At 38.5% G+C, this 25531-nt stretch overlaps 3 protein-coding genes across 3 annotated transcripts; 2 read left to right on the top strand and 1 right to left on the bottom strand.

The window, feature by feature from the left end:
- Positions 1 to 40: 40 nt before the first annotated feature.
- On the bottom strand, positions 41 to 8753 carry atp6v1e1b (ATPase H+ transporting V1 subunit E1b). The gene is made up of 10 exons (XM_028570476.1): positions 8644 to 8753; positions 8460 to 8520; positions 6335 to 6400; positions 5241 to 5350; positions 4916 to 4982; positions 4718 to 4807; positions 3124 to 3192; positions 2678 to 2772; positions 2484 to 2571; positions 41 to 814 (listed from the first exon to the last, which is right to left on the bottom strand). Exons 2-10 carry the CDS (start codon positions 8490 to 8492, stop codon positions 752 to 754), a joined length of 681 nt encoding a protein of 226 aa, XP_028426277.1. The 5' UTR covers positions 8493 to 8520; positions 8644 to 8753; the 3' UTR covers positions 41 to 751.
- A 1781-nt stretch (positions 8754 to 10534) lies between these two features.
- Positions 10535 to 17281, top strand: si:ch211-214j24.14 (neurofilament medium polypeptide). Its single transcript, XM_028570823.1, has 2 exons — positions 10535 to 10692; positions 15580 to 17281. Exon 2 carries the CDS (start codon positions 15748 to 15750, stop codon positions 16480 to 16482), a length of 735 nt encoding a protein of 244 aa, XP_028426624.1. The 5' UTR covers positions 10535 to 10692; positions 15580 to 15747; the 3' UTR covers positions 16483 to 17281.
- Positions 17282 to 22135: 4854 nt separating this feature from the next.
- On the top strand, positions 22136 to 23566 carry spic (Spi-C transcription factor (Spi-1/PU.1 related)). The gene is made up of 5 exons (XM_028571285.1): positions 22136 to 22174; positions 22373 to 22460; positions 22673 to 22794; positions 22893 to 22995; positions 23085 to 23566. The coding sequence occupies exons 1-5, from the start codon at positions 22136 to 22138 to the stop codon at positions 23564 to 23566; spliced, it is 834 nt and encodes a 277-aa protein (XP_028427086.1).
- Positions 23567 to 25531: the final 1965 nt, after the last annotated feature.

Genomic DNA, 25531 nt, shown 5'->3' with positions numbered 1-25531 from the left:
AGCTGTAAGGACAATGTTTGAGCCAAACAGAGAAGAGAAGTGATACTAATGATTTATATTTTATTATGTTTTACATTTCCACAATATAACATCTTCAGTTTTAGACTCAAAAAGAAAAAAAAAAAAAAAAAAAAAAAAAAAAAAAAACACAACAACCACACATACGATATAATTTAATCTGGAAACCTCATATACATACAGTGCACCCTCTGGAATGATATCACCCACTCGTTGAATTCATGACAGAATAACATACATCAATAAATTTACTCTGTAAGGTCATGTACAGTCTTCAGTTTTGTTCCTAGGATGCTATTCATTATCTCGGTAATTGGTTGGAGCGGATGTCCATTAGCAACACAATGTCCCATGCAACGTATTATAATACGGGGTAGCGGTGGAAAAACCGTGACACGGACGCTGTGTTTGTCATGATCCAATTAGAGGACAACTTGTTAAACATCCAGCCAATCACCAGATCCTGTCGAACCGGACTTATCAGTGTAAACTGAGACCCTCGAAGGGGAGCAGCCGAGACAACAACCGCGCAGTACCCACGATGCACATCTGTAACGTTGAGCTGCAGGGTTTATCATGTCCCTTAATGCACAGAAAAAAAACAGCAATACATCACACAACAACAATGAGTCTCTTTTGCATGGGAGATTCGTTTCACAGACAGAGGAATGCGTCTTTCATGTGACAAAATAAAAAATAAAAGGAGAGCTTTTCTTTAATACAGCACAGGTATTTAGTCCAGGAACTTGCGGTTCGGGTTGGCTCCGAAGAGAGACACTCGGATTTCTGGCATCATCTGCAAACACAGAAAGGCATGGCTTACAGGCAGGACTGCAACTGCAACGATTGACCTGCCGATTATTTTCTCTAGAAATCGTTTGGTCAATACAATGTCAGAAAATAGTGAGACATACCACACACACACTTTCCTAAAACCTGAGACGATATTTTAGAATTGTTAGTTTTGTATTACCAAAAGTCCAAAACCCTTTTTCCTTTCTTTAGATCGACTAATTGATTAATCGATTGCTAATTTCAGCTCTATTTATAAATACAAAACAGCAAAAATACGAGGAAAGTCAAACAAACAAACATTTAGCAGGAGACTAGATTGTTTGTTCAAATTCATTTGACTTTTATTTCACTACGAAAAGCTTATTTATAAAAATGTAAGGTGAGAATTTGTCCCATCTAGCGGTGATATTGTATATGAGAACCAACTGAATATTACTTTCTAGCCCCTCCCATTCCAAGCACGTTTTAACTGCTACGGTGGCCGAACCCGAAATTAGCTATTAGCTAATATTAGTTGTCGTTTTAATTCTCCTTTTCCCCTCCCGGCTGGCATTCGTCACAGTGCCACTGAGTCTAAAAGTGCGAAATGCGGAGGTATGTCCCTCTTTGGCTAAGGTATTTTAAAGATGGAGGCGCTACATGACTGCCGTCATTCGAGCGACTCCCCTTACGTCTTCTGAATTATTCTGAATGGCAGATTCTACGCTTATGAGAATACTTTGATTAGTTGGTGGAATTAATTACACATGAATGAGCACATATTTATGAACGAACAAAGTTTTTTTTGCTAAGAATCAACAAAAAATGACACAATGTAGGTTTAAAGACAACCACCATTTTTTTTTAAACCTTTAATAAAAAATAAAAATATATTATCAAACAGTACATGAATAAGACTGGCTCATACATATTCATACCTTGAATCATTTTCTCTTTTAATTACTATAGATGTACAATGTTTATACATGAATGGGATTATTGTGGTTTCCATTTTATATAACACAGATATAGTTAAACAGTTCATTTTACAGGAAGTTTGATTCCTTTCTGATTCTACTGTAGGTTATGTTTTCCTGTTTACTTTAGATACCTGCTAGTTGCTATACAGCACTAAATAAATAAATGTTGATTGATATATAGGGTGTATATAATATGTTGTATGAAGTCATAAACTTCTTTTTTTCCATAACAACCTACAGTTGTGCTTGCTTGTTCATGCCCTTGTTACACAGTCTTAATTTAATATACTGCATACGTTCTTGTTGTTACCTTTCTTCTCACTTTTGTTTTTTATTTATTTTTTTATTTTTCATTCCCTTTTTTGTTTATGTGTGTGTTCACTATAAAAGAAAAAAAGAGGGAACTGCCAATACAAGAGATGTAAATACATTAAATTTTGGGGATTATGAAACCTATACAGTAATCTTATTTCTGTCAAATGAGTTTATTTAATTTATTACTGACTGCACTCCTCATTAAAGGGGAATTCAATCAACACGTATGAACATCAAGACCTTTTGAATATGAGATTGATGAAAAGGGGGGATTAAAACTAGATAAGCCTACAAATCACACGTAAAGGAGCGTTTATAAAGCATGTTTAAATAAGTCTCAAGGGTGAAAAGGAAAATTTGAGACTGATAATATGAGCGGTCTCTCTATTGTCCTACCTGCTGAGCCATGAGGTCCAGTCTGCTCTCCAGGGTGTTGGCCACCTTGATCTTCCCGTTAGCATTATAGAGCTCAACACCTCCAGAACTGAAGAAGACAAAACACCAAAAGAAGAGAAATCAAATTGAGAAAATGCTCATCCAAACGTTTTCAGGGGTGCTTTTGGGACTTGATCAAATGTGATGCTGCTTACACGTCAGGGTGGATGAAGTTATCCTGGTCGATGCGGACCTCGATGTTCATCTTCACAGCTGCTTTAAATATAGGAATATTCCTCTGGATGGATGCCTGAAAGACAAAGTTCAGATTTCAACTGATTTTAAGGAGCTACCTCACTCGATTCAAAAAGCATCTGCCAAATTATACGTATATACACATTTTCACCTACTTGTATGCACATACTGGTTTGTGAGTGTGTTTAATTTGACCCATGTTTGCTCAGCTTGTTGTCCTTGTTCTGAACTGTAAGTCCATTTCTATTCTCCCGTAAAATTGTTCTTGGCACTGTGTGCATCACTGAGAGTTACTTAAAACTGGAGTCAAGTTGTGTGTGTGTGTGTGTTCACATACTTGGCCAATAAAGCAAATTCTGAAATGGATGAATTTTAAATTTGAACATGCACTTGGTAATTTACTCACCTGTACCATCTGCACGTCCTGTTTACGGCAGCGAATAGTCACTTTGGGCTCCAGAAGCTGATAGAATCCCTGATATGAAAGATTATGAAAGTTATCGAACTTCCGTTTTATAATCAACACATTTTCCTCATACACTGAAGTAAACTTTATTTTATTTGATCGGGACAATGCCATTTAACATATATACAACAATACAGAGCATGAAACTGATGTGCTGCACAGAGAGTTTATAGCTATTGCCAATTTTCAACTCTTGGGTGAGATAAATAAAGCTTATTTTATAATTGTTACGCAGTGATTACATTCTAAAGCACAAATAAATAACCATCAAACACTTCTCAGATGATTTTGTGCGGACTGATATCTCCTACAAATTTATAGCAGCAGCTGGACAAGGAGGTAGATTACTCTAGTATCGGTTTATGACTATTTTAAGACAAGGGGAGAACATTTCCTTTTGTTTGATTTCATTAAAAGTAAAGTTGGGCTTTGCTGTTGGCTTCACGACTCCTTTTTAAAAAGACAGAGAAAAAAAAGAGAGAGATTCGCGCTCCCCAGGAGCCGCGCTGAACTGCAGTCGGTTGTCTTGTGCCAGAGAGAGGGAGTAAGAGCGGCAGTGCGGAGAGAATTAAACAAAACTTATTTTCATACGTTTACGTTCTAACCTCAAACGTTTACCTCAAAACTCAGCTACTGCTCTGCAAAAGGCAGACTAGTGAACATCCGGGCCAAAGAACATCGCAAATTAATGAACACTATTTATTTGATTAGGAGAATGCACATTAATCAACATTTCTGTAAATGCGCCAGTGTCAGCCACTTGGCTAATTTTAAATTGTAGTCCTAGTTGCATGCATGTCTTTTATGGTGGGAAGAAACCCACGGGGGTAGAGAACAGTTATTACGGGGAGAACATGCAAACTCCACACAGAACGGTCTGGGACGACCTGGGTTCGAACCCAGAACCTTCTTGCTGTGAGGAAGCAGTGCTAACCACTGAGCCACCGTGCTGCCTGCTCTGCTGTTGTTGAAGCTGCCTGTGAAAATCCTAGTTTTATACAGTCTATGGTGAAAACTCAGCGTAAAGCACAATGAGACAAAATGTATTTTGTTGTTTTTTTTTTTTTTTTTTTTTTAAAGTGTGCAGCGAACATAGGCAGTGACCGGTGACGCCTGCCCCACTGTCATTTCCAACCAATCACATCATTTGTCCCCCCCGCCCCCCTGGGCCTGGCTGGCTACCTGGCCGAGTAGCTCGAGGAGGGTTACCCCTTTCAAACACAGTCGACTTGGTTAGAACCCTGAATGAGCCATAGACCTTTTTCACGGCAGACATCTTGACATGTCATAGTAGGAAAAGAACAGGTGTATTCAAAACCATTAATGATGGCTGCATTCCACTTAGGAGAGGCCCTGGTATTGTGCATGATGCCTCACTGAAATAGCTTACTGGGACACTTGATGGAATTGAGCCATCGTTAAGGTTATCAAGCTTTTCCTACTTTGACAAGTCAAAATGTCTGCTTTGAAGAAGGTCCATTGGTGTGAAAAGGGTAGTAGACTGCACTAGGTGTACCTGAGAGTATAAACTAACCTGTAAGATCAATCCGTCCATCAGAGCTGGATACCTGGCTGGGTCTTTTGCGACATTACCAAGCCGTTGGCGGGCCTCGTTTAGCATTTCCTGAGGGATTTACAGACCGTATCATTTACACAATCCATCTCTCATCATCTATATCCTCTGTGTATAAAATATGACCGCGTGACGACAACAAGTGGTACAGCTGCTTACCGAGATCATATCATCCCGGGCCTTCAGCACCTTCAGTCGAGCCTGGTTCATCAGGTTAGACATTTGACTGTTTAAGTAGACAAATGAGAGACACACACACACGCACAGTCTGTTTAGACTTCTAAGTTGGATTATGTCTGTGTGGAAACCCTTCAGACTGTTTGCAGCATCTTAACAGAAGAGTCATTGTAGGACAGAGTGAGTAAATAAAGTCACGGAAACTCTGTGTCACACATACAGTACAGACATTTCTTTGTTCTTAAAAAAAGGCCGGATTAAGGAAGGGAGGACTTGATGAGTCCTGTGATTTCCCGCCATGACTCACATTTTCTTTTGCTGCTCGATCTGCTTCTCTTTCTTCTCGTAGTACTCCATTATCTTCAGCCTCTGAGTTTGGACCAGGCGGCCCTTCTCGATGTTGAACTCTTCTTCTGCCTGCAGGAGGAGACACAGTTCACTCAGCAGATGACTTCACCCTTACACTTACTCTGATGCTGCTGTACACCATCATTAAAAAGGTCACATTAAAAGGTTCAATTTGTCATAACAAAGACAAAATTTGATGGCAGAATAGATTTAGAATCAGTGTCGTAAAACTGTCAAAAGCTGAAAGGCCTTAACCTTTTAATCTACAAATATGCCACAAACCTTCCTACACAAATTCAGATATATTTATATTTCTCTATTGTTAAATTTAAGACACTAATGGGCAATGGGCAATATTGTTGAAACCAAAGAACTGGTGCCACCTGTAGGTTAAGAAAAATATAAAATTTGTCTAATATATCAGGTGTAAGATAATTATATCAAAAGTGTTCAGATTGTGTGAAATCTGCCAATAGGCCCCCTTTAGTGTGCTTTTGGTGCCCCTAGTGATGAGTCTCACACAGGAAATGATGGTGATGGTGAGGACTGATGTATTTTTAAACCTTATACTCTTTAATGTGGCCTAAGATTGTGTAGGTAGATTGTATGATGTTGTGAATCTCTGTTTGGTTGTCTATGCTTAAAATGTATTCTTGCGTACGTTGTTATCAGTGACACTACCTGTTTAAATAAAGGATTAAATTAATACAGACACTCAATTCAGTGCCTGGTCTGAGAGGGGCACTCTATAATAAATAAAAGGCCATAATTGCTACATCACGCCTGATTTTGATCAAATCTGGAGCAAAGTCGCATGTCGATGCTGGCTGTCCTGGCATTTGCCTGCACCAATATTGAAGAATGAGTTCATCCTTGTATTTGCTTTTCCCCCCATTGTTCTCTCCTCTCGTTTCCTGTTATCGCTCTACTGTTCACTCACTAATTAAAGCATAAAATGTTGTAAAAAAAAAAATACTTTAAAAAAAGGACTAATTAATCATCCATTCTAGTCACTCTCTACAGCACTGTGTGATTTTACTGCAATGATTTTACCTTTGCATCAATCTCTTCTGCCTTCTCATTGGCCTCCTGCTCAATGAAGGCCATCATGTGCTTGATCTGTAGACAGGAAGAAGAAACATTAATGACAAAAAGACTTGGCTTCCTCACAAACATAGGATTCCCCTCCTCCCCCACGTTTAGGGTTTTATATGCACCATCAAGCATTATTCCTTACTACTGCAAATTGCCACCTTACCCTGCTGCCTGACTTTATCACTATGGTGAGGAATGTGTCAGTGGTGGAAGAAGAATCCTTTACTTGAGTAAAAGTACTAATACTAAACTGTGACAAAACAAGTAAAAGTCCTGCATCCAAAACCTTAAGTCAAAGTATGTATAAGCTTTACTTAAAAAGTATCAAAAGTCAAATGTTCCCTTTAGTGTTGTCCTATTATTTGCTGCAATAATGTGTATGTTGCACTTTACTGCTGTAGATGTTTAAGGTTGTGCTCATTTTAACTCCTTTATATACTGTTGGTAGGTTAATCTTCAGCAATGAATCATAAGATCATCATACGTTGCATTTTCCAGCTGATCAAGGAAGGCTTTTTAAATAGTTTATTTATATTAAGAAGTAGGAGAATTTGATAACATGTAAAAGGAACACTTCTTCAGTTTAAAAATCAACAAATTCAGAGATGCATGGTTTTCATTAGACAGGAAGGGGATGAAAAATTGTAATATGTAAAACAGCTAAAGCTGTCAGACAAATGTAGTGGGGTAAAAAGTACAAATTTTCCTCTGAGACGTAGCAGAGCAAAAGTATAAAGTTGCATGAATTTGTACTTTAAGGGGAACTACGCCACACTACAATACAATAAAGCTCATTTGGGTATTAAATAAAGAAAACAAAATCAGTGTCCAATGCCTTGTCTACTGAGCAGCTCCACACTTTATACTTTATGACATCACAAGTTTGAGACTTAAGCTTTGTTTATGGTCGCGCAAGACACCGTGGCGCGGGCCTCCATAGATACCGTGTGAGATATGAATCATGCTCAACACATTGTTCGTTGCAATATTATCCAAAACGCCAGGGGGCGTACATAAAAAATGATCTGCGAATAAGCAAGAAGTAGTAGAGAAGAAGTAGATAGCGGAAGTAAAAGAAAGCATGAGACCGTTTTTTAACTTTTGACAAAGTGATCTCATGTTTTCCTACAGCCTCCAGCAAAATGCTGTTTCTTTTCCCATGTGTTGGCGCTCTCATATTTAAGGCCATCTGACACCCTGTGGTCTGTACATGAAGGATCATACAGATGTTTGTGCATGCGAACCCTGCTCGGTCTTCCCAGCCGACCATGTTTAAAATGGAACGTGCAGCGCGTAAAATTTGCGAGTAAACGACCACACGCTCCAACAACTTGCAGCACCTTTGCGCTGGACACTAAAGAGGCGATGACGTCATTTTTTTGGCACGTGCACCTCGCGCCGGGAACACCACGGCGACCACGAACCTACCTTTACTTCTCTGGTGTCTGGCTTTGAGAGAGATTAGCTCATGTTCACAAATATAGATTGAACTTTCATCGGCCATGCAAATAACATGTTGGAATTTGTAATTTAGGTGGTGTTCCCCTTTAATTACATGCACTTAGTTACATTTCACCGCTGATGAACACCAGACCCAAACTTAACATTTTTACAGTTGTCTTCTGCAGGTTTACGTTCGCCCTTCTGGAGATTATTTCCAGTGTTTCCCATTAAAGAGTCCAGCCAGTGGCTTACTCCCAGTTCCTCATCAGGCCCTAGCATGGCATGTGCTTATCATGTGATCATTTGGAAATATGACCCTCTGCATCTCAGCCATAACTTCCACAACGCAACACTGACATCAAAATGGCCTAACCAACATTTGTTTTTACGTACAAAACGTCCAGTCAAAAACACCCTAAAAATAGCTTGTTTGTGTTTATTTCGATGCTAACCTAACGTTACTGCAGCTCTCTCAATGTCATTCTTCTCCACACACACACACACACACACACATCACAGCTACTAGAAACATTTTTCAGTGTATTAATGAGACGAATAGCAAAGAAAAAAACTAATTCAACAGCAACCGAGGAGAAACAGATGAATGGGGACATTTTTGAAGGTTAAATCGGTTCATTACCTGCTTCTGAACATCGGCATCGCTGAGCGCCATGGTTGTAGCTGTCAAAGATCCGCGAGGCCTGCGAGAAGAAATAACAAAAAAACAAACATAAATGAAAACAAGTGAGAAACAAAAGAGTCCGTCAACAACAACATGGAGGTATTAATCCTGCAATAAGAGCTTTAAATCGATGTTTATTTACCCGAAAATCACAGAAGATGAGGTATGAATTAATCGCCGCAGTCGTGACTCGTAAAGATGTCTACGGAGGATCAGCTGATTTTCCTCGTCACATGATGTTTACTTCCGGCCGAGTCGAGCAGCCAATCAGGTGCGAGAACAAGAGACGACGTAGAAAACAGGAGAATTTTAATGTAATATTTGTCATTTTTTTGTCTAATTTAATTTATACTGCATATAAATACATGTTTTAAAAATGACTAGTTCTAAAACAGTTATATGGCACAAATTTGTAATAGTAGTTTTTACAGTGTCTTTTTAAAAACATTTTTATTGGCATTTTCTATTATATATTTATGTTCTTGACAGTTTTTTGTTTATTTACTCTTTATTTACTCTTAATACGTGTATAGCATGCATCACACACCAATGCAAATTCCTTGTAAATGAAAATCTACTTATTATTCTGATTCTGATATATGTATTAATATACATTCAACTTCAGTTACATAGTATAAAGTATACCTCTTGCATTTCATTATGTCATAGTTTTTTATAATCTTGTTTTTTATTTCAATTTGCTTTGGTTAGAATGTTTCACTGTTTGTTTTCGTTTCCCTGTAGTTCACTTAGTAATTTAGCTATAGCCTACAAAAAAGTACCATTTCTTTTGAAATCATGTTACTCAGTTTTATATCAGTTTCTATACTTGAATATGAAACCAAAACGTTCTTTTTTTAAATTTTTAAATTTTCTGTTATTTATACATTGTACATTGTTGTGTTATATTTATTCTGTTCCTGAATAAACTGGATTTAATTTTAACTGCATTTATTTTTTACAATTGAAATGGCAAAAGCTTGGAACCTAAAAATAACTAAAGATCATTTTCATTAGTTTCATTTGGTGTAAAAGGTTCCTATGTAATGGCTATGATATTTAGTTTATAGTGATCATAATTCTTTATTTAATCATTTCTAATTTATTTTAACAATTATCTTCGTTTGGGAATAGTAGGAGTACCTGAACACAGCCATGACAGTTGAAAAATCTCATGTTCACACCAAGCACATAATATAGGAAATAAAGGGGAATTGAATTGGAAACCTGTAAACCAGGAAAAAAGGGAATCCCACAGTATTGAGGCAGCTATTGAAAAAGAAATGTTTGCATTGTGAAACACTGTGAAATGTTTTTTTTGTGAAATTTTATTTAGACAGTGCACAATTAAACATTAACCTTGTATAAAAAGAACAAGAAGAGATGCATTGTTTTCTTTTACTAATTGTTCATGTAAGGTGTCCTTGAGCATCAAGAAAGGCACCCATAAATAAAATGTATTATTATGTACTATTATATTATTGTTGTTCCATGGATTTAGCACAATTGTCCCTGGACATATACACAATATACATGTTGGTGCTGTGCAAGTGCCATATTACCATATAAAAGCTTCCTGGCATAGCGTCCAGTCTTGTAATCTTACCAGTAGAGGGAAGTATAACGTGGGAAGTTCAGCTTTAGAAATAGCTCTTCTCCCTATCTGGCAGGCTTTTTACACTCGCTGTCACTGGCCCACAGCAGCACACTGTGGACTGACTGATAATGTGCTGTTTGGACAGTGAACATAAAACTCCACAGACTTGTTTACCCGAGTGAAACACTCACCCACTGACCTCTGTAGGCCTTTCAGAGACAGTGACCACAGGGTAAAGTCAGATTCTTCACTTCTTATTTACATTATTCACACTCTTTCTCGTTATAAATATACAGCAAAGTCACTAACTGACTCCTCTCCAGCCAACTGTTATTTAATGGATTTGGGAAGTGGGGTGGGTGTGAGAGAGAGAGAGAAGAGAGAGAGAGAGAGAGAGAGAGAGAAAGGGGGGGAGAGGAAGGGGGAGAGACTTTTGCACAGCTTGTCTATCTTGTCAGTCCTGTGCCAGCTCCAGCATGCATGTCTGCCTATCTGTTGTTTCGTGGCTTCGTGTCTGAATGTACGCCTCGCTTTGATCTCCAGCATCTGCTTCTCATCTAGCAGCTCGCTCGGCCCCACGCCAAGAGGACGCAGGTATGCTATAGGATGTTTTTAATTCACATTGCAGAAATTTGAACCAAATCAGAAGAGAGAAAGATTGTAGACATGGGCCTTGAATCAAGATGTGATCAGATTTTTTTGTGTGTATGCGCTGTGCTTTGTTAAAAGTGTGTTATCTGTAAACATGTCATTGTTAGAAGCTCACACTACAGCTCACTCTGATGTTTGAAGGGCAAAATCTCACCTTGCACAAGACAGAGAAACTGCCGTGAAGAGCTGGCTCGTCTTATCTGAACCAGTTCTCCCACTTTGACATTGAAAGCTGACCTTTTGTCAAATTCTTGTATCTGACAACCCTCTGTCCTCGTCACACGCTTAGCACAGAAAGAGTGCCCTAAATCTGCCTGATCATTTACTTCACCATGAGTCTGTTATTGCTGGAATAGGATCAATGGGAATCCAATTACTCAAGTAGGCCATGTAAGCAAAGGAGGATCCCCGGGTAGAAAAGGTTTAATGGTTTCTTTGCAGGCAGGGGACACAGACGAGCCGCCACGTATGGAGGGTTTAAAATGTTTGTGTGGCCAACTTTAATGTTTCAGGGATTGAAGTCTGCACAGGTCTACAGGGCACACGGCTTGGACCAGACAACATGGCAGCTAGTTGGTCATTAAATCAGTGACGCCGTTGGAGGCGTCAGTTTCCCTCTGCTCAAGCTGGAGAAGGTGGAGTGATATATGACAAAGGATTTGAGTCATTAAAAGCATGGGAACATAATATTCAAATCATAAATACGATTTTACAAATCTGAATGCTTAAACACAAACTGGAGCGTTAATGAGATGATTTAGTTCTTTAATGCTCTGGGTACTGGTAATGTTTATTTAAGACATAATGAGCCTTTTTTATTGATTTTGTCCAGCTGCTAGACTCAAAGTCAGAAGGTTTTATTGCACAAAAATTAACCAAGCTGTTGTGTAACAGGCATGAAGGGGGTTTGCTTTCCCCTGTGAGACAACACGTAAGAAATTGTGTTTTAGTCTTGGAATGCATGAGAGCATGTGTTTAAAGCAATAACAGTGAAGCAATAAAAATCTATTCATCTGAGAACATACTTTAATAGGACCTATTTACATGAAACGTTTAGATGTGGACGGGGGAGCACTATTAACATTGCACCTAAAACTTGGACAAGTTCTTTAAGGCAAAGCAGAGGAACTAAAGAAGGAAGTTCAGATCTAAAAAAAATATCCAGTCATATCCAGAGAGAATCTAGATCAATGTTTCCCCAATCTTTATTTTTCGTGACCCATTGAAACGACTAAAAATTCCACTCACAACTCCTCATCATCCTCAGTTATACATTCCTACGAGCTGAGCCATTCAAGCAAAGAGGGATTTTTATCTTCTTATGTTGCAGCATTTCAATTGTTTTTTTCAGAGGACCTGAAGACGTAAAATTATTTGACAAAAATAAAAACAAAGACAAAAGAAATGTCTACAAAATTAAACACAATTTTATAGAGCAAAAGTATGTTTTTGTTCTTTTTTGGACTCCTCAGGTTCATCTTGCGACCCCTTGGTGGGTCCCAACCCAGATGTTAATGACAAATTTTAATTTTTATGGACCAATTCAGTCAAAATCAGACAGCATATTTATTGAATTTCTTGCAGACCTGCATACAAGTATCACCACCTGTTTTTAAAGATAATTTTATGGCATTTTACCTTTTAATTGGACAGTAATAGTAGAGGTTGAGACAGGAAACACAGGTAAAGAAAGAAGAAAGTGGGTTGCAACATCCAACAAAAGGTCCCTACCAAATATTTCACCAACGCTGTTAAAGGTCCTTGCTTTGACTTTTTCCATTACATTTGAATTACTGCAAAATGTCTTGGTTTGTTTCTAAGAGGTCAATTCATTTAGATTTAGATTATCAACCCTGGCCAGGGACGCCTCCATAGCATTTTTTTTTTATGCAGACATAAACATTACCTTTGTCGGTTTTTATTTGTAACCACAAACACTTCAGGAAATTCTACAGCTTATTTATTCTTTGCAAAATGACATATAGCACTACCCATATTGAATATAACTGGTAAATCTCATTTACATTTCACCTCTTGCTGCAGCTACTAATCGTCACTAATTACAACTATTTGTTTTGCTTACAGTTATCAGCAACACCTCTTAGAATTTGGATTCACAACTTAAGGGTGAGCGCAAATGTAACAGATATTCAAACCCTGGGGAGGCTGTTAAAGGATTTGTCCTTGTTAAGAGAGGGCTCTACGTTTACATTTAACTATTTTAGGGGCACAGAGAAAAATAAAGTTTAATGTAGCTCTCTTAAACCATTAGAAATATATCAGTAAACATAGAGTATGGGCAATAAAAGACAAAAAAAACTTACTTAGCTAGGGGATTACCAAATGATTTTAAAACATAAGATGTAACAAAAGACAGGGAGACTTTGCACCCCTTTTCAAACAAAATAATTCTACTTACTCTTTTTAGGTTTTGAAATTGCGTTGGGGTTTGATAACATTCTATCCAATCCAGCAAGTATTAATACTATAGATTAGTATTTTTTAGTATTTAATCTGAATTGGAAGTGGAACTCAAAGGATATAGATTATATACTCAAATTATAAATAACTGAAACTCAAAACATCCGGCTGAAATCTGAAGGCTAAGATGACAGAAACAGTTTTGAGTTTTATTCATGTTAAAAACAACTCAAAGCTACAGTGGAAAATGAGATCTCCATGATGCCTAACCATAACCTGACTTAAGGGTGTTAGCAGTGCTAATAAGAGTGTCAGAATTGGGAATGGGTATCGTTCGAATTTGATCAATACTACTATTCTTACCTACTTAATCGGTCTGATAGGGCTACTTTATTGATACTCTTATTGGCTATTTTTTATCACTAAAAAAAGTCACTATATAAACTCAATAATAGCCTCTCTATCTGAACTCACTGATGGGCAGGTACTCAGTACTCAGGTCTGACAGAGTCTGCTCCTTTTGAAGTTCTGGATTCTTACAAGTTTAGATCCGGTTCCTTTCAGGGGGCTCAGAGTGCTCGCGCTGTAGAGTCCTGTTAAGAGACATGTTCTGAATCCAGAGAAAACGAGACAGCTCACGTGATACAACGGTAGACAGTGAAGAGTGTTGAGAGGATCTATTCTGGGACTGGCATGGGGGTGAATACTTTCTGCAATCAAAGCTGAGATGTTTTACAAGGGGTGAAGAGGGTCACCTTGAGACTGATTTCATTTACAAACAATCATGTGTAAAAAAGTCATCCTTAATCTGGAAAGTGTCTTCATAGAAACTATGATTTTATACAGTCGAGATTAAATGATTATATCCAAGTTTTTTTGTAACTAGTTTTGGTGTTTCAGATATAATGAATATGTCACTTCCATTTTATGTTCTGACTCTTGTCCGATTCTTACGTCATGGGAAATTACTGAAATAGCTTCCACTCTTAGGTGACAGATGGAGATGCATATAGTGCCTAAACATAGTAAGATATGCAGGTCGTGGCTATAGATAGTCACAGCCGTAGCAATGCAGAGCAGCCAGTGAGCAACATTTTCCACCCACAGCCTCACTGATGTCACTGAGAACAGTGACCTGTTGAAAAGCATGTTGCAGATCATTATTTATTAAAGCCACTATGTGTAGAAATATTTCTGATATTCGGAAGTTTTGGTTTGTCAAGAAATGACACAATCCTGGTGGAAATCGGTGCAGTCTATGTGTTGGGTTGTCTGTGTCCTGCCGTGCACTGCTGTCTGCCACAGTGTCTTTTTTGATGCTACCACCAAAGTCAGACATTTTCAGATTCTACTCAAAGTGGCTTAAAATGTACACTTGATGTAGTCTCGCATTGCCAGACCTTCCTCCACAGCGCTGCGGAGGAGGGTCTGGCTTGTCCACACAGCATTCTGGGATGGGAGAAAAACGTGCTCTCGTTTATTGGCATTTCTTTAAACCAATTACAATCGTCATGGGCGGTGCTAAGCGCCGAGCGGAGCCAGAGTGCCGCTGCAAAATAGCCTCGGGAAGGAACTTGTTTTGGTGGAATGTTTGTACGTTCAAAGGTTGTTTTAGTCGTGCAACAGAAAACTCAGATTGGACAGATAGTCTAGCTAGCTGTCTGGATTTACCCTGCAGAGATCTGAGGAGCAGTTAACCATAGTCCTCAGAAATCCACCAGAGTTTAAAATTCCAACATAAAGAAAGTGGAAGGAAAGAGTGAGATATTTATTAGCTTTCTTGGCTAATTAGCTAGCTTTAGAGATGATGGTTGGTGAATTTTCATACCTTTGGACTGCTTTGTACTAAGGTGTTATGAGAGGGCAGTGCAAATATATCTGATTATCATTTTCAGATACAAAAACAATTACTTTAGTAAAAGTAATAAAGCAAATACCAAAAGTAAAAGCAATAAAACACAAACACTGCACAAATACTATATCACAAGTAAACATCCAGCATTCAAAGTAAGTAGTAGAGTACAGAAGTATTATCAGCAAAATGTACTCAAAGTATCAAAAGTAAAAGCACTTATAATGGAGAACGGCACCTGTCAGTGTTGTGTTATTATTAAAGTATTGGATTATGCACATTAACACGTATTTACCGGTTGCAGTTGTTCAACTTGGAGCTCATTTGAACTGATTTATATTCCAGATATTTAACAATATATTATATTTTATAAACTGACTGTATGTTTTGTGTGTATAAAATCTTAATCTGCAAAGTATAGTAGTGATCAATAGCCTTCAAATAAAAATGCAATATTTCCCTCTGAAATGTAGCAAGAACTGAGTATCATAGAATGGAAATACTCCCTTATAGTTGTACTTCCACCTATGAAGTTATCTGTGTTGTCTCTGCAACAGCCAGTCTTCATTCTGGAGGGAAAGGCCCCAGTCGAGTCCAGCAGGGGGGATGGAGGTGGCGGGGAGGCGGGTTCCCTCAGCCCCGGCCCTGCGGCTCTGCCTCTGACCCAGGCGGAGATCCCCGGACCCTGGCAGAGCGAGAGCCTGCTGGCAGAGTCCTGGTCCACGATGGGCGACATGGACCCCGAGGACACCAAGAGCCTGGACAGCAATGACGAAGTGGTTCTGGGTGGGGAGGAGAACCACTCTTTCAACTCCGACATGGTCCACCTGGAGCGAGAGGAGGCCGAGTTGCTCGAGGAAGCAGAAAAGGAGGAGGGGGCGAGGAGAACAGAGGAAGAGGAGGACGAAGAGCTGCAGACGAGCGTGCTGAGTGTTTTAGGTGGGGAGAGGGAGCTGAGTGAGCTCAGGGAGGAGGAGCAGGACCTTTATGCCCCAGAAACTGAGGAGCTCCTGGTGTCAGCAGAGGAGCCTTACGTGGAGAAGAAGCCCGCAGAGTTCATGCAGGTGGTTCCCCCGATGGCGCTGCCTCCTCTGCCTATCGTCAGGCTGGATCCCCCCTCCACCACGTCCACCCCGGTCCCTTCAACCACAGCCTCTGAAGCGGAGGAGCTTTTCTCAACTCAAGGGCTCCACCCTCCTTCTATTCTTGCACGGATGGCAGAAGAGCCTTCGTCAGAGAGTCTCGAGCAACTCAAATTCTCACAGATTCCCCTCTCGGATGTTGAGGAACACTCAGCCAAAGCCTGTCAAGAAGCACCAGAAAAGCCAGAGCCACCAAAGCCCAGTGCTCCCAAGACTCCCAAACCTCTGAGCTCCACTGAGTTGCTGTGTGGAGGTGCTGCTTTAGTTGCTGTTGTGGGAGTAGTGGCATATGGTGCTGTGGCCTACTGCAGAAAGTAGTCTCCTTTAACCCCGAATCACCCTTTCAACACAGGTTTTTAAATCTATTCCAAATGAAAATATTTTACTACACTCTCGGGATTCTGGATTTTACTCTCCGACACTCTTACTCTGTATTGTAGTTATTATAGGACACATTCATTTGATTTTGTGCTACCTCAGCTCACTGCAGAGCTTATGGCCTTTGTTTTTCTGTATACAATAGACCTCCAATCTCTAAAATGTAAACCTGGAATGTAAAATCATGTAGAGGTAGAATTTTAAAGAATCCTGAAACTTGAAATGTTTGGTTGATGTTTCTTTGTGTGACTGTGTCTCTTATTACTTCACCAGAAAACAACATGAGGGATGAAATTGGACACCAATTCCTGTTCTAGCTACATCATGTTATTCTAGACTTTACCAAAGAACTGCTACTCTGTTCAGCCAATAGATTCCTTTACACTTCATGCAACTGCATGTACAGTACAGTGTTGCATATAAGAAAGAGCAGGAGAGAATTGGGAGCGAGTGGGCTGAAAACAAGCTTTTTGGCTTCTGAACCTGCAAGTTCTGATTTTTTGGCCATTTATAGGGGCAGCAGAAATAAGCTGCGAAAACAAAAACTGACATATTATCACCGTTGCTCTTGCGAACTTGTTAGCAAACAGTTACCCATTTTCACATCCAGCAAAGCCACATAAGCATTCATTTGGAGTCATGTTCTTGGACACCTGATGAATGGAAGTCCAATATGGGGAAGTGGTGGCCTAAATGTTAGAGAAGCGAGCTTGTGACCAGGAGGTCGTCGGTTCAATCTCCATCCCAACAGGATAAAATCTGGGTGGGGAAAGTGAAAGAGCAGCGCTTGTTCCTCCCTCATTACAACCACTAAGGTGCCCTTGAGCAAGGCCCTTAACCCCAACCAGTGGAGCTGCTCAGTGGCCAGCAGATCAGACTGTGGTTGTACTGGGCAGCTTCCAGGTATGACATTGTAACTGTGTGAATGTGATCATGGCGTTCCTGCAAAAGAGAGGCTTCCTCTCAGTGAACCTTCCCTGAATAAATAAAGGAAAAAATATGACTCTACTTTAAGTTCTGTTGTTTGTCTCTACTAACTCCTAAAGCGGAAATCTTCAACAGGAAACCCAGGAGTCACTGCAGGGGGACCAAATTATTTTTTGAGTTTTTTTCTTATTGTGGTCCATTGTTAAAATATTGATTAGGCTATTTAAAAGCAACAATGTGTACACATGACCCCTTGTTTAATGTTGCATGTGTCATTGAGTAGCAAGACTGATGCTCTCTTTTCAGATAGTTTTATTTGAAACATTTTTAGAGGTCAGAATAGGCAGAGACTGTCCAGTATTTCACAATAAGCAAAGATTTAAGGAAACAGTTTCAGGGAACTTATTTCTCTCGATTCCAATCATTGTAATTACTCCGCAACGCCTCAGATTAATCCTCTGTCCTTTATTAAAATGATAAACTGTTGGTTCAGGTAGGGTGTGGATGTAGACAAAATGGATGGATCTTATGAGATGCTGGATTGGCCAATCAAATACATCCAAGTACTTCACATTCCTGGTATTTTGTAATGTGAAAGCAGTAGATCTAATGTTAAATTGCAATCGTCACCACCGTAGATAAAATAATTGCCATCATGATAACTTCTCATAGTTGTAAAAAAAAAAAAAAAAAAATCTGTCCCATTGCATTATAAACCTCTGTAACCTGTGTAGTATATTATAATTTAAAAACATATGATCATAGACACCACAGAATTCAGTCTTAAAGGGCCTTGAACACAAAAACACAGTGTGATTTCTCCATTACTGCCACCTCATACTTACTTGTATTGCTAACATTATTATTAAAGCAGGATAAACATTATTAATTCAATTTAATATATGTTGAACTTAACACATTTATTACAATCACCAGCAGTGGAATAAGTACCACCACTGGTGAGTTGTTTACTTAAGTAAAAGTACAAAAGTATTAGCATCACAATATAGTTAAAGTACCAGAAGTAAATGTAGGCCTACTCATTGTGCAGAATGGTCCATTTAGAAAAAATGTATTATCGGTTTATAATTATGGACGCATGAAGTGATGTTCATCACTTTAATGTTGCAGCTGGTAAAGGTGGAGTTCATTTGAATTACTTACAGTATATAAACTGCTAGCTAGTGAACTTCCCTCTAAATATCAATAAAGTTACCTTATCTTAACCTAATTGCATCGTAATTTATTTGGTGATTATATTTTGTATTATTAATCTGAATCTGCAGAGTAATTTATCGGGTTAATGTTGGGGAGTGAAAAGTACTATATTTGTCTCTGAATTGTTGTGGAGTAGAAGAAGGAAGTAACAGAAAATAGAAATACTCAAGTAAAGTACAAGTTACTCCAAATTAAGTGTACTTAAGTACAGCAATTGAGTAAATGTAGGCTTACTTAGGGACTTTCCAACACTACAATCTCGTGTGTTATGTCTTCTGAGGAAGAAGAGCAAAAGAAGAAAATCTCCTTTTACTGTTAGAGAGTCACCTTAGAGAAGAAAGAGCACTGATGGTACAGACAGCAGGGAATCTGACAGATTTAAAACTAGAATGAAACTAGTACTTTGGACTGCAGAGATATTGGGGAAAAGAATCTCTCTACAACACTAACATCTGCCACTGGACCTGCTCCTTGGGGCAGAAATTTGTACTTGATATGTGTGTTTGGTTCAAAGCTCTGTCCTGCCGTCTGCTGGTCAGTCTGCCCCATTTCATTTTGTCATGTCATGTAGCAAACCGAACAAATATAAACTACGTAGGACAACAGATCCATACATTTTATCAAACAATAAATCAATTAAGCAACCTCTATTCTGCTAAATCAGTTGTTCTTTTAGAAACAATAACGCAATCTTTGTAATGTATATATTCTTTAAAACATAAACCATATGTATACTTGTGGATGAGAAAAATGAACCTGATGAATTACCAAGGAAGACAAAATGGTTTTAAAAAAAGTTATGTATGCAACTTTGTTTTCACTGCAAAAAAATAAAAATAAAAAAACAGAACACAGTAAAGCAATCTGAATCTAGTGTACATAAGCTTTTTTTCTGAGTCTCTCACAAGGACACGAACATTAGATAGTGATGATATCTCTGTGGTCACACCAGTATTCGACCTGATAGACAGATAATTATGTTCCAGTGGCTTTGACACTTCTTGATTTTCATCGAGTGCCAGTAAATAAAGAAGAACAATGGGGTTAACTGTGCTGCGGTCAGGCTGCCGTTCCCACATCGGTGCCAACATGCACGCAGCTATTGAATTGAGAAGAGGAAGGAAAGTGCTTCTTTGTTTGGAAAGATAAAGCTGCAGAATGGTATACGACGGCACCTTTATATAGAAACATGAATCTCTCTCTCTCTCTCTCTCTCTCTCCATTCCCTCTCAACACTCACACACACACACACACACACACACACACACACACACACACACACACACACAAACACACAAAAACATTATAATATCCAGACAACAGCAGCAAAGGTACTTACATTACCAAAGCAAATGCTAATGTAAGGTTGGCTTGTCTTAATGTGCTTAAATTGCTTAGATACACAAAAAAATATGAAATGATATTGTGTAATATGGATGTTGTTGCATTTTCAACTTATTCTTAACCTCTTCAAACACTATATCAGCTTTTATATAAAGTAGAACACAGCCGAATGCTGTGTTCTACTTTACGCATACTTTTACCTGTTTAGAATTGATAGCATAGAAAAGAAAAGGATGAACTTAAAAGGTAATGAAAAACAGCATCCCACATTATGTCCTTGTTGCAAATGAGTGCAGTAAATAATGTATTTATAATTGTAAAAAACATAACATAAAAAAAAGATGAAAACAACTATTTTTTCAACCCAAAGATTGTCCTAATGTAGCACGAGGTAGCCAACTCTGCTTCAAACAGTGCCAACACCAGCACACACATGTGTCAGGCTTCAGCTGCAGCCCAACAGGTTGTGGTCTTTAATTTATGGAGCTGATTTGACAGAAGTTACATCCTGACTGGAAAGAGGGAAAGATGGAGTGGCTGAAAGGACGAGGTTTGTGGTTCTTTGTTTTTTATCAGCGGGCTGCACAGGCAGGAAACACACAAACACACACATGCCACACTCTCATACGCACACATGCAGTATTTGGATGCTTGCACACATAAGCACATGCACACACAAACACAGTGTGGAGAAAACATAGTTTTTCTTGCAATCAAACAATGTAATTTCTGGCCTAACGAGTGCATTTTTATTTCTTTGTGTCCATGATGTTTCCTGCTCGGTGTTTAGGCCTGACTGCCTCCACGCTTAACCAGGCTGAAAGGGGAACTTCGGGAGCAAGTCAGTTGATATTTAAAACTGCACGCCTGAGATAAATGAACTTCTCAAATAGCCCAGTGTTTATTTAAACAGGGGATTGGCTTTGTGGGGGAAAACAGCACAGGCTGAGTTTAACAGTTAACCTTTACAATCATTTATCTGAAGCTGTATTTATGGTGTTTTGGTCAATTGAAAATCCAAGTTGTCACGTCTTTAATTTTAATTTGGCTTCAGCTTCACAGTGAGCCTTTACACACCTGTGGAGTGGGGATTTGATGACACTATTAAAACTGCAGCAGATGTATTTTCATTTTCATAGGAACTTTAAAGGACAAGCAAGCAGTAGTAAAGAAATAATTGGTAAATAATCTATCTTTAATGATCATGAGTGATACAAGTGTCATGAAGAAATAAATAAAAAGCAAGAGGAGGAACAGTTTGTTGTTTTCTAAGAAGATTTGTGTTGCTTTGTGAGGAACGCCAATGCATTTTAATTTTGCTTTTTAATTAATTCTTTACTATATGTTTGTCAGTTTATCACTTTTTGTGCACTGTAATGGTAGAATTGCTGAATAAAACCTGCATTTTATTGGATTTTCTAAGAAAAAAAACACAATTATTAACTTTTTAATATTTAAAATGAAAAATACTGAAAGAAATTATATTATGAGAACTTAGCATTAAAGTGGAAACAATTATGTATTTAACCAGTGATTACAGTAAAGCCCTTTGATTTGTTGTAAATTAGTGGTAGCCACTGTTTGTGTTTTGTGTTGCCCTACCACAGGCTCATATCATGAGCACTTTTTATGCAAATATTCATTCATACACTTGAATTTATTGCCAGAAAGCAAAGGACAACAGAGAGATAATTTCCCGCAATTCTTTAGTCTCCAATTTTAATTTACAGAAAAGTGTTGTACTGAACAGCAGCTACCGTAGATGTCTAAACATGTTTTGCCCAGTATGCAAATTCTCAGGTCAGGCTGAGAATTGGTAATATTCCTGGTCGATGGGTGCAATAAAAGAGGTTTTTGTTGTTCGTAGATTGTGATCTCCATAATGACAGACTGAGTGATACTTGGATGTCTATCTAATCTGTGCTTTCAAAAAAGAAGAAGTGTGGGGCCGCAGGGCATCGTGACGGTAACACATTTAAATTGACCAGCCTCTCTAACTATTCATGTGGTTGAATGGTGAACAGGTATTGGAGGTCTGCAACATATATATACCTGTCCAAATACACCTGCACTAGTGTAGCAGTGTTCACCTATTAGGACAGAAATGGCCTCAACGGAGGGAAACACTCAGACATACAAGCTGGTGAGTTGTAAGGATGCTATATACATTTTCATTACAGTTATTTGGAAGAATTAGTCTCATAGAGTTTCATAATCTCATGCTTTCAATTAATATACTTATTTGAAGGAAAAAATTAACAAGATTAAAGTAGAGAAAAAAATTAACAAGATTAAAGTAGAGATTTCTGTGGGTGAAATCAAGGTTTTCTATCCACTGTAGACCTCTTTTGACAATGACATCAACCAACACTTTCAGGATGCCATTGATGTGATTCAACAACATTCAAGTAATTCATATTATGATTCAGGTACAGTAAAAATCTCTTAGATGATTTGTTGCATAAATACATGACCATACATTGAACAGATGATAAAATGCATTGTTTTATGCTTAAAAATAGACACTTTTCCCTTTCTTTTATCACGTGAAGACAGCAATTTCAGTTATTTGCATTACTTTAATTAATGTATTTATATCTAATCTGGACAGAATTACAATTAATGTGTGTTTGAATTTCAGAGTACACATATTGTGAGACTCTGGGTACCCAGCAGCCATCACTGCAGTGCCAGATCTCCTGCTGCCTCGTCACACGTCAGTCTGAAGTACCAGCTCCACTATATGACTGGAATGACATTGCAGTAAGTTGTGCAAAAGAAAAAGAAGTATTTATTTGTGTGTTTGACAAGCAGGAGAAGAGATGGAAGGTTTTTGACGTTAAAGGTTTCTCTCTCAGCAGCAGTCTTGGCCTCAGGTCATCCCTGATGTCTCCTTGGGTCACTCTGTGCAAAATGAATTGCCTCATTTCTACTCAATCTTACCACCACAGAGAACCAGCAAAGGTAATACGATTAATATTCAGTTTTTTACTCAGTAAGCTTTGCATTAACAATTTTCTGTGACTAAAACAAGACCAACTGAATGTCCTCAGGTCGTAAGAAGCTCAGACTTTATGAATACCTCCATGAGGCTCTGAATGACCCCAACATGGGCGACTCAATCCAGTGGACAGACAACGGCAGCGGCACCTTCCACTTCATCTCCAAGAACAAGGAGAAGCTGGCTGAGTGCTGGGGCCAACGCAAGGGCAACCGCAAGACCATGACCTATCAGAAGATGGCGAGAGCTCTGAGAAACTACAGCCGCACTGGTGAGATCATCAAGGTGCGCCGCAAACTCACTTATCAGTTCAACCCAGACATCCTGCACAGGCTCGGCTCCGCGCAGGCCTCCATGCACCTGCCTGGCCACCCTGCACAAGAGGAGGCCCACACCCGGCAAGTAAACCCCGCTGACCAGAGCTACAGTGGCTCTGCAGCGGTGGACTGGCACAGCTGGTACGGAAACTACCATCTGCAGGAAGACTATGAGCTGGCCTCCAGCTTCACTTCACACAGCATAACCAAACTATGAGCTGGAGGACGGTTTAAACACCGAGGGGCGAAATCCTTTTAATAGTCTGAAAAGGTTTTCAAAGACTTCAGCTTTTCTACTCTCAAACCGTTTTGGGGCCACATTCAGTCCTTGCATGTAATTACAGCTTATAGTGGGACTATTACTGTCATAAACAGTAACACTGTTCAAATAATAGTGTTTAAATACCCCTTTTTATATCATTTGTTGTTCCATGTAAAGGGGTATTACTGTAAATGTATTTGTAAATACTTAAAAATATGATTGCTTATTTTAGAAAATCCCTAGATTTAAATCAAAACTGGGTCCATATTCAGTCAATTAATGTTATTTTATGTCATAATCGGACTATTTTAGTCATTTGAAGTAAACCATTTTTTTTGTGGATGTATACACTGCCAGTCAAATGTATCACTGTAAATGAATTGTAAATACTTTTAAACTCCAAAATATGAATGACAAAATTCTCAGTTCACAAAATGCCAACATTTAAATGATAATGCCCTGGATATTAGTTAAAATTTTTTATTCTTTAGACATCTTTTAATTACTTATCTAAATACAAATACAAATTCCATTTGACATGTAGCAGACGCTGATGCTAACATATATATTGTGGACTTGTGCACCTTTCCACTGCGCACACCTGCATTTAATAAAGCACTAATTTAAAAAAATATATATATATACCACCTAACAGGCAGGATTTCATTTTTTTAGTAGAGTCTGAAGAATTAAAAGTTCCTCCTATATTCCTACAAAGAACTGTAAAAAAATATATAATTAAACATTATTAAAAGGCATTTAGAAATAAAATATGAAACAACAATGAAGACCATTTGCAATAAAACTAAATAAAATCATAACCATACCATACCAATATTTTCTAATGCAGAAACACTGTTTTGACTCTACAAGACAGTGGAAGAGGTCATAAAGATTATTTTATACCAATAATAACAATTTAAAACTTTAAGTCTACTGCTCCTGTTACAATAAGCAACCAATAAGAAGCATTATGTCTGATGACATGTAAATCTTGATTCTTTTCTTGATAAAAACAATGTTTTGTAGACTTAATATATTTATTGTGTATTAATAAATGTTTGTTCCTAATATTCTAAATCATTTTTGTATTGAACTTTTCATTTTTACACAATTTGTTGTTGGAGTCTTTCGAATGCAACCAATAAATCAATCTGTGAATTCTCACTTGTGTTTGGTTTTTACTGACTGATCAAACTGCAGCCACGCTCTCGTCTATTGTTGTAAAAAAAAAAAAAAAAAAAAGAAGGAAAACACAGGCATTATCACCGTGTTGAAAGATTTGGCACTGTCTCCATTGTAGTAAAATATTACAACAAGCGCACTGCAAAACATGAAATTAAGACACATCCTGTGAGGAAAAATATGGCAGCAAGAGTGTTTTTTTCCTGAAAACAGAGCAATGTGTAGATGCTGCCTTCAGGCCAGGTCTTATCTGCTTCAGCGGGGAGGATGTGGTCAGTGCTGGGAGGCTTTGTTGATGGGTTGACTGGTGCTGGTGTTGGGGCTTTGTGGGATGGTGGTCATTGTTCCTGTGAGCCTTGGGTAGAAAACGTCTGGGGTTATGCAGAAAGCCCCGCTTCTGCGGGGGGTATAATAAGAGCCCGGGCACATGAGCGTCTCAAAGTCAGTCTTGTGATATTCTCCCAAACTGAAAGGACTGTACTGCATCAGATTTAGCCTCATCAGTGATGGTAAAGAACAGACTTATTGCAAGGATGACATGAGAATTTACTAAAAAATATATTCAGGGCGACAACTGAATTGTTAACAAAGTATGCATTATTCAAGGCTGATTTTGAATTATTTATCTTCATCAGAATTCTTTCCAGGAGACTCAATCAGATTTGGAGGTGATCTTAGAGTTCCTAGAGGAGTACTACAGACAAAACACTGGAGACAATGGTAAGAGGAAAGTCT

Source organism: Perca flavescens, chromosome 23 (assembly GCF_004354835.1).
Source record: "Perca flavescens isolate YP-PL-M2 chromosome 23, PFLA_1.0, whole genome shotgun sequence".
NCBI classification, from domain to species: Eukaryota; Metazoa; Chordata; class Actinopteri; order Perciformes; family Percidae; genus Perca; species Perca flavescens.
Note: the sequence above shows the minus strand (reverse complement) of the source record. Positions and strands in the feature narration are given on the sequence as shown.

Coding starts and splice junctions, on each gene's coding strand:
- si:ch211-214j24.14 (XM_028570823.1), top strand. CDS start 15,748: ATGGGCGACATGGACCCCGAGGACACCAAGAGCCTGGACAGCAATGAC.
- spic (XM_028571285.1), top strand. CDS start 22,136: ATGGCCTCAACGGAGGGAAACACTCAGACATACAAGCTG. Junction 22,461..22,672: donor TAATTCATATTATGATTCAG/GTACAGTAAAAA, acceptor TTTGAATTTCAG/AGTACACATATTGTGAGACT. Junction 22,795..22,892: donor ATGACTGGAATGACATTGCA/GTAAGTTGTGCA, acceptor CTCTCTCAGCAG/CAGTCTTGGCCTCAGGTCAT.
- atp6v1e1b (XM_028570476.1), bottom strand. CDS start 8,492: ATGGCGCTCAGCGATGCCGATGTTCAGAAGCAG. Junction 4,983..5,240: donor ATCGAGCAGCAAAAGAAAAT/GTGAGTCATGGC, acceptor CTACTTAAACAG/TCAAATGTCTAACCTGATGA. Junction 2,773..3,123: donor AGGACGTGCAGATGGTACAG/GTGAGTAAATTA, acceptor TTTGTCTTTCAG/GCATCCATCCAGAGGAATAT.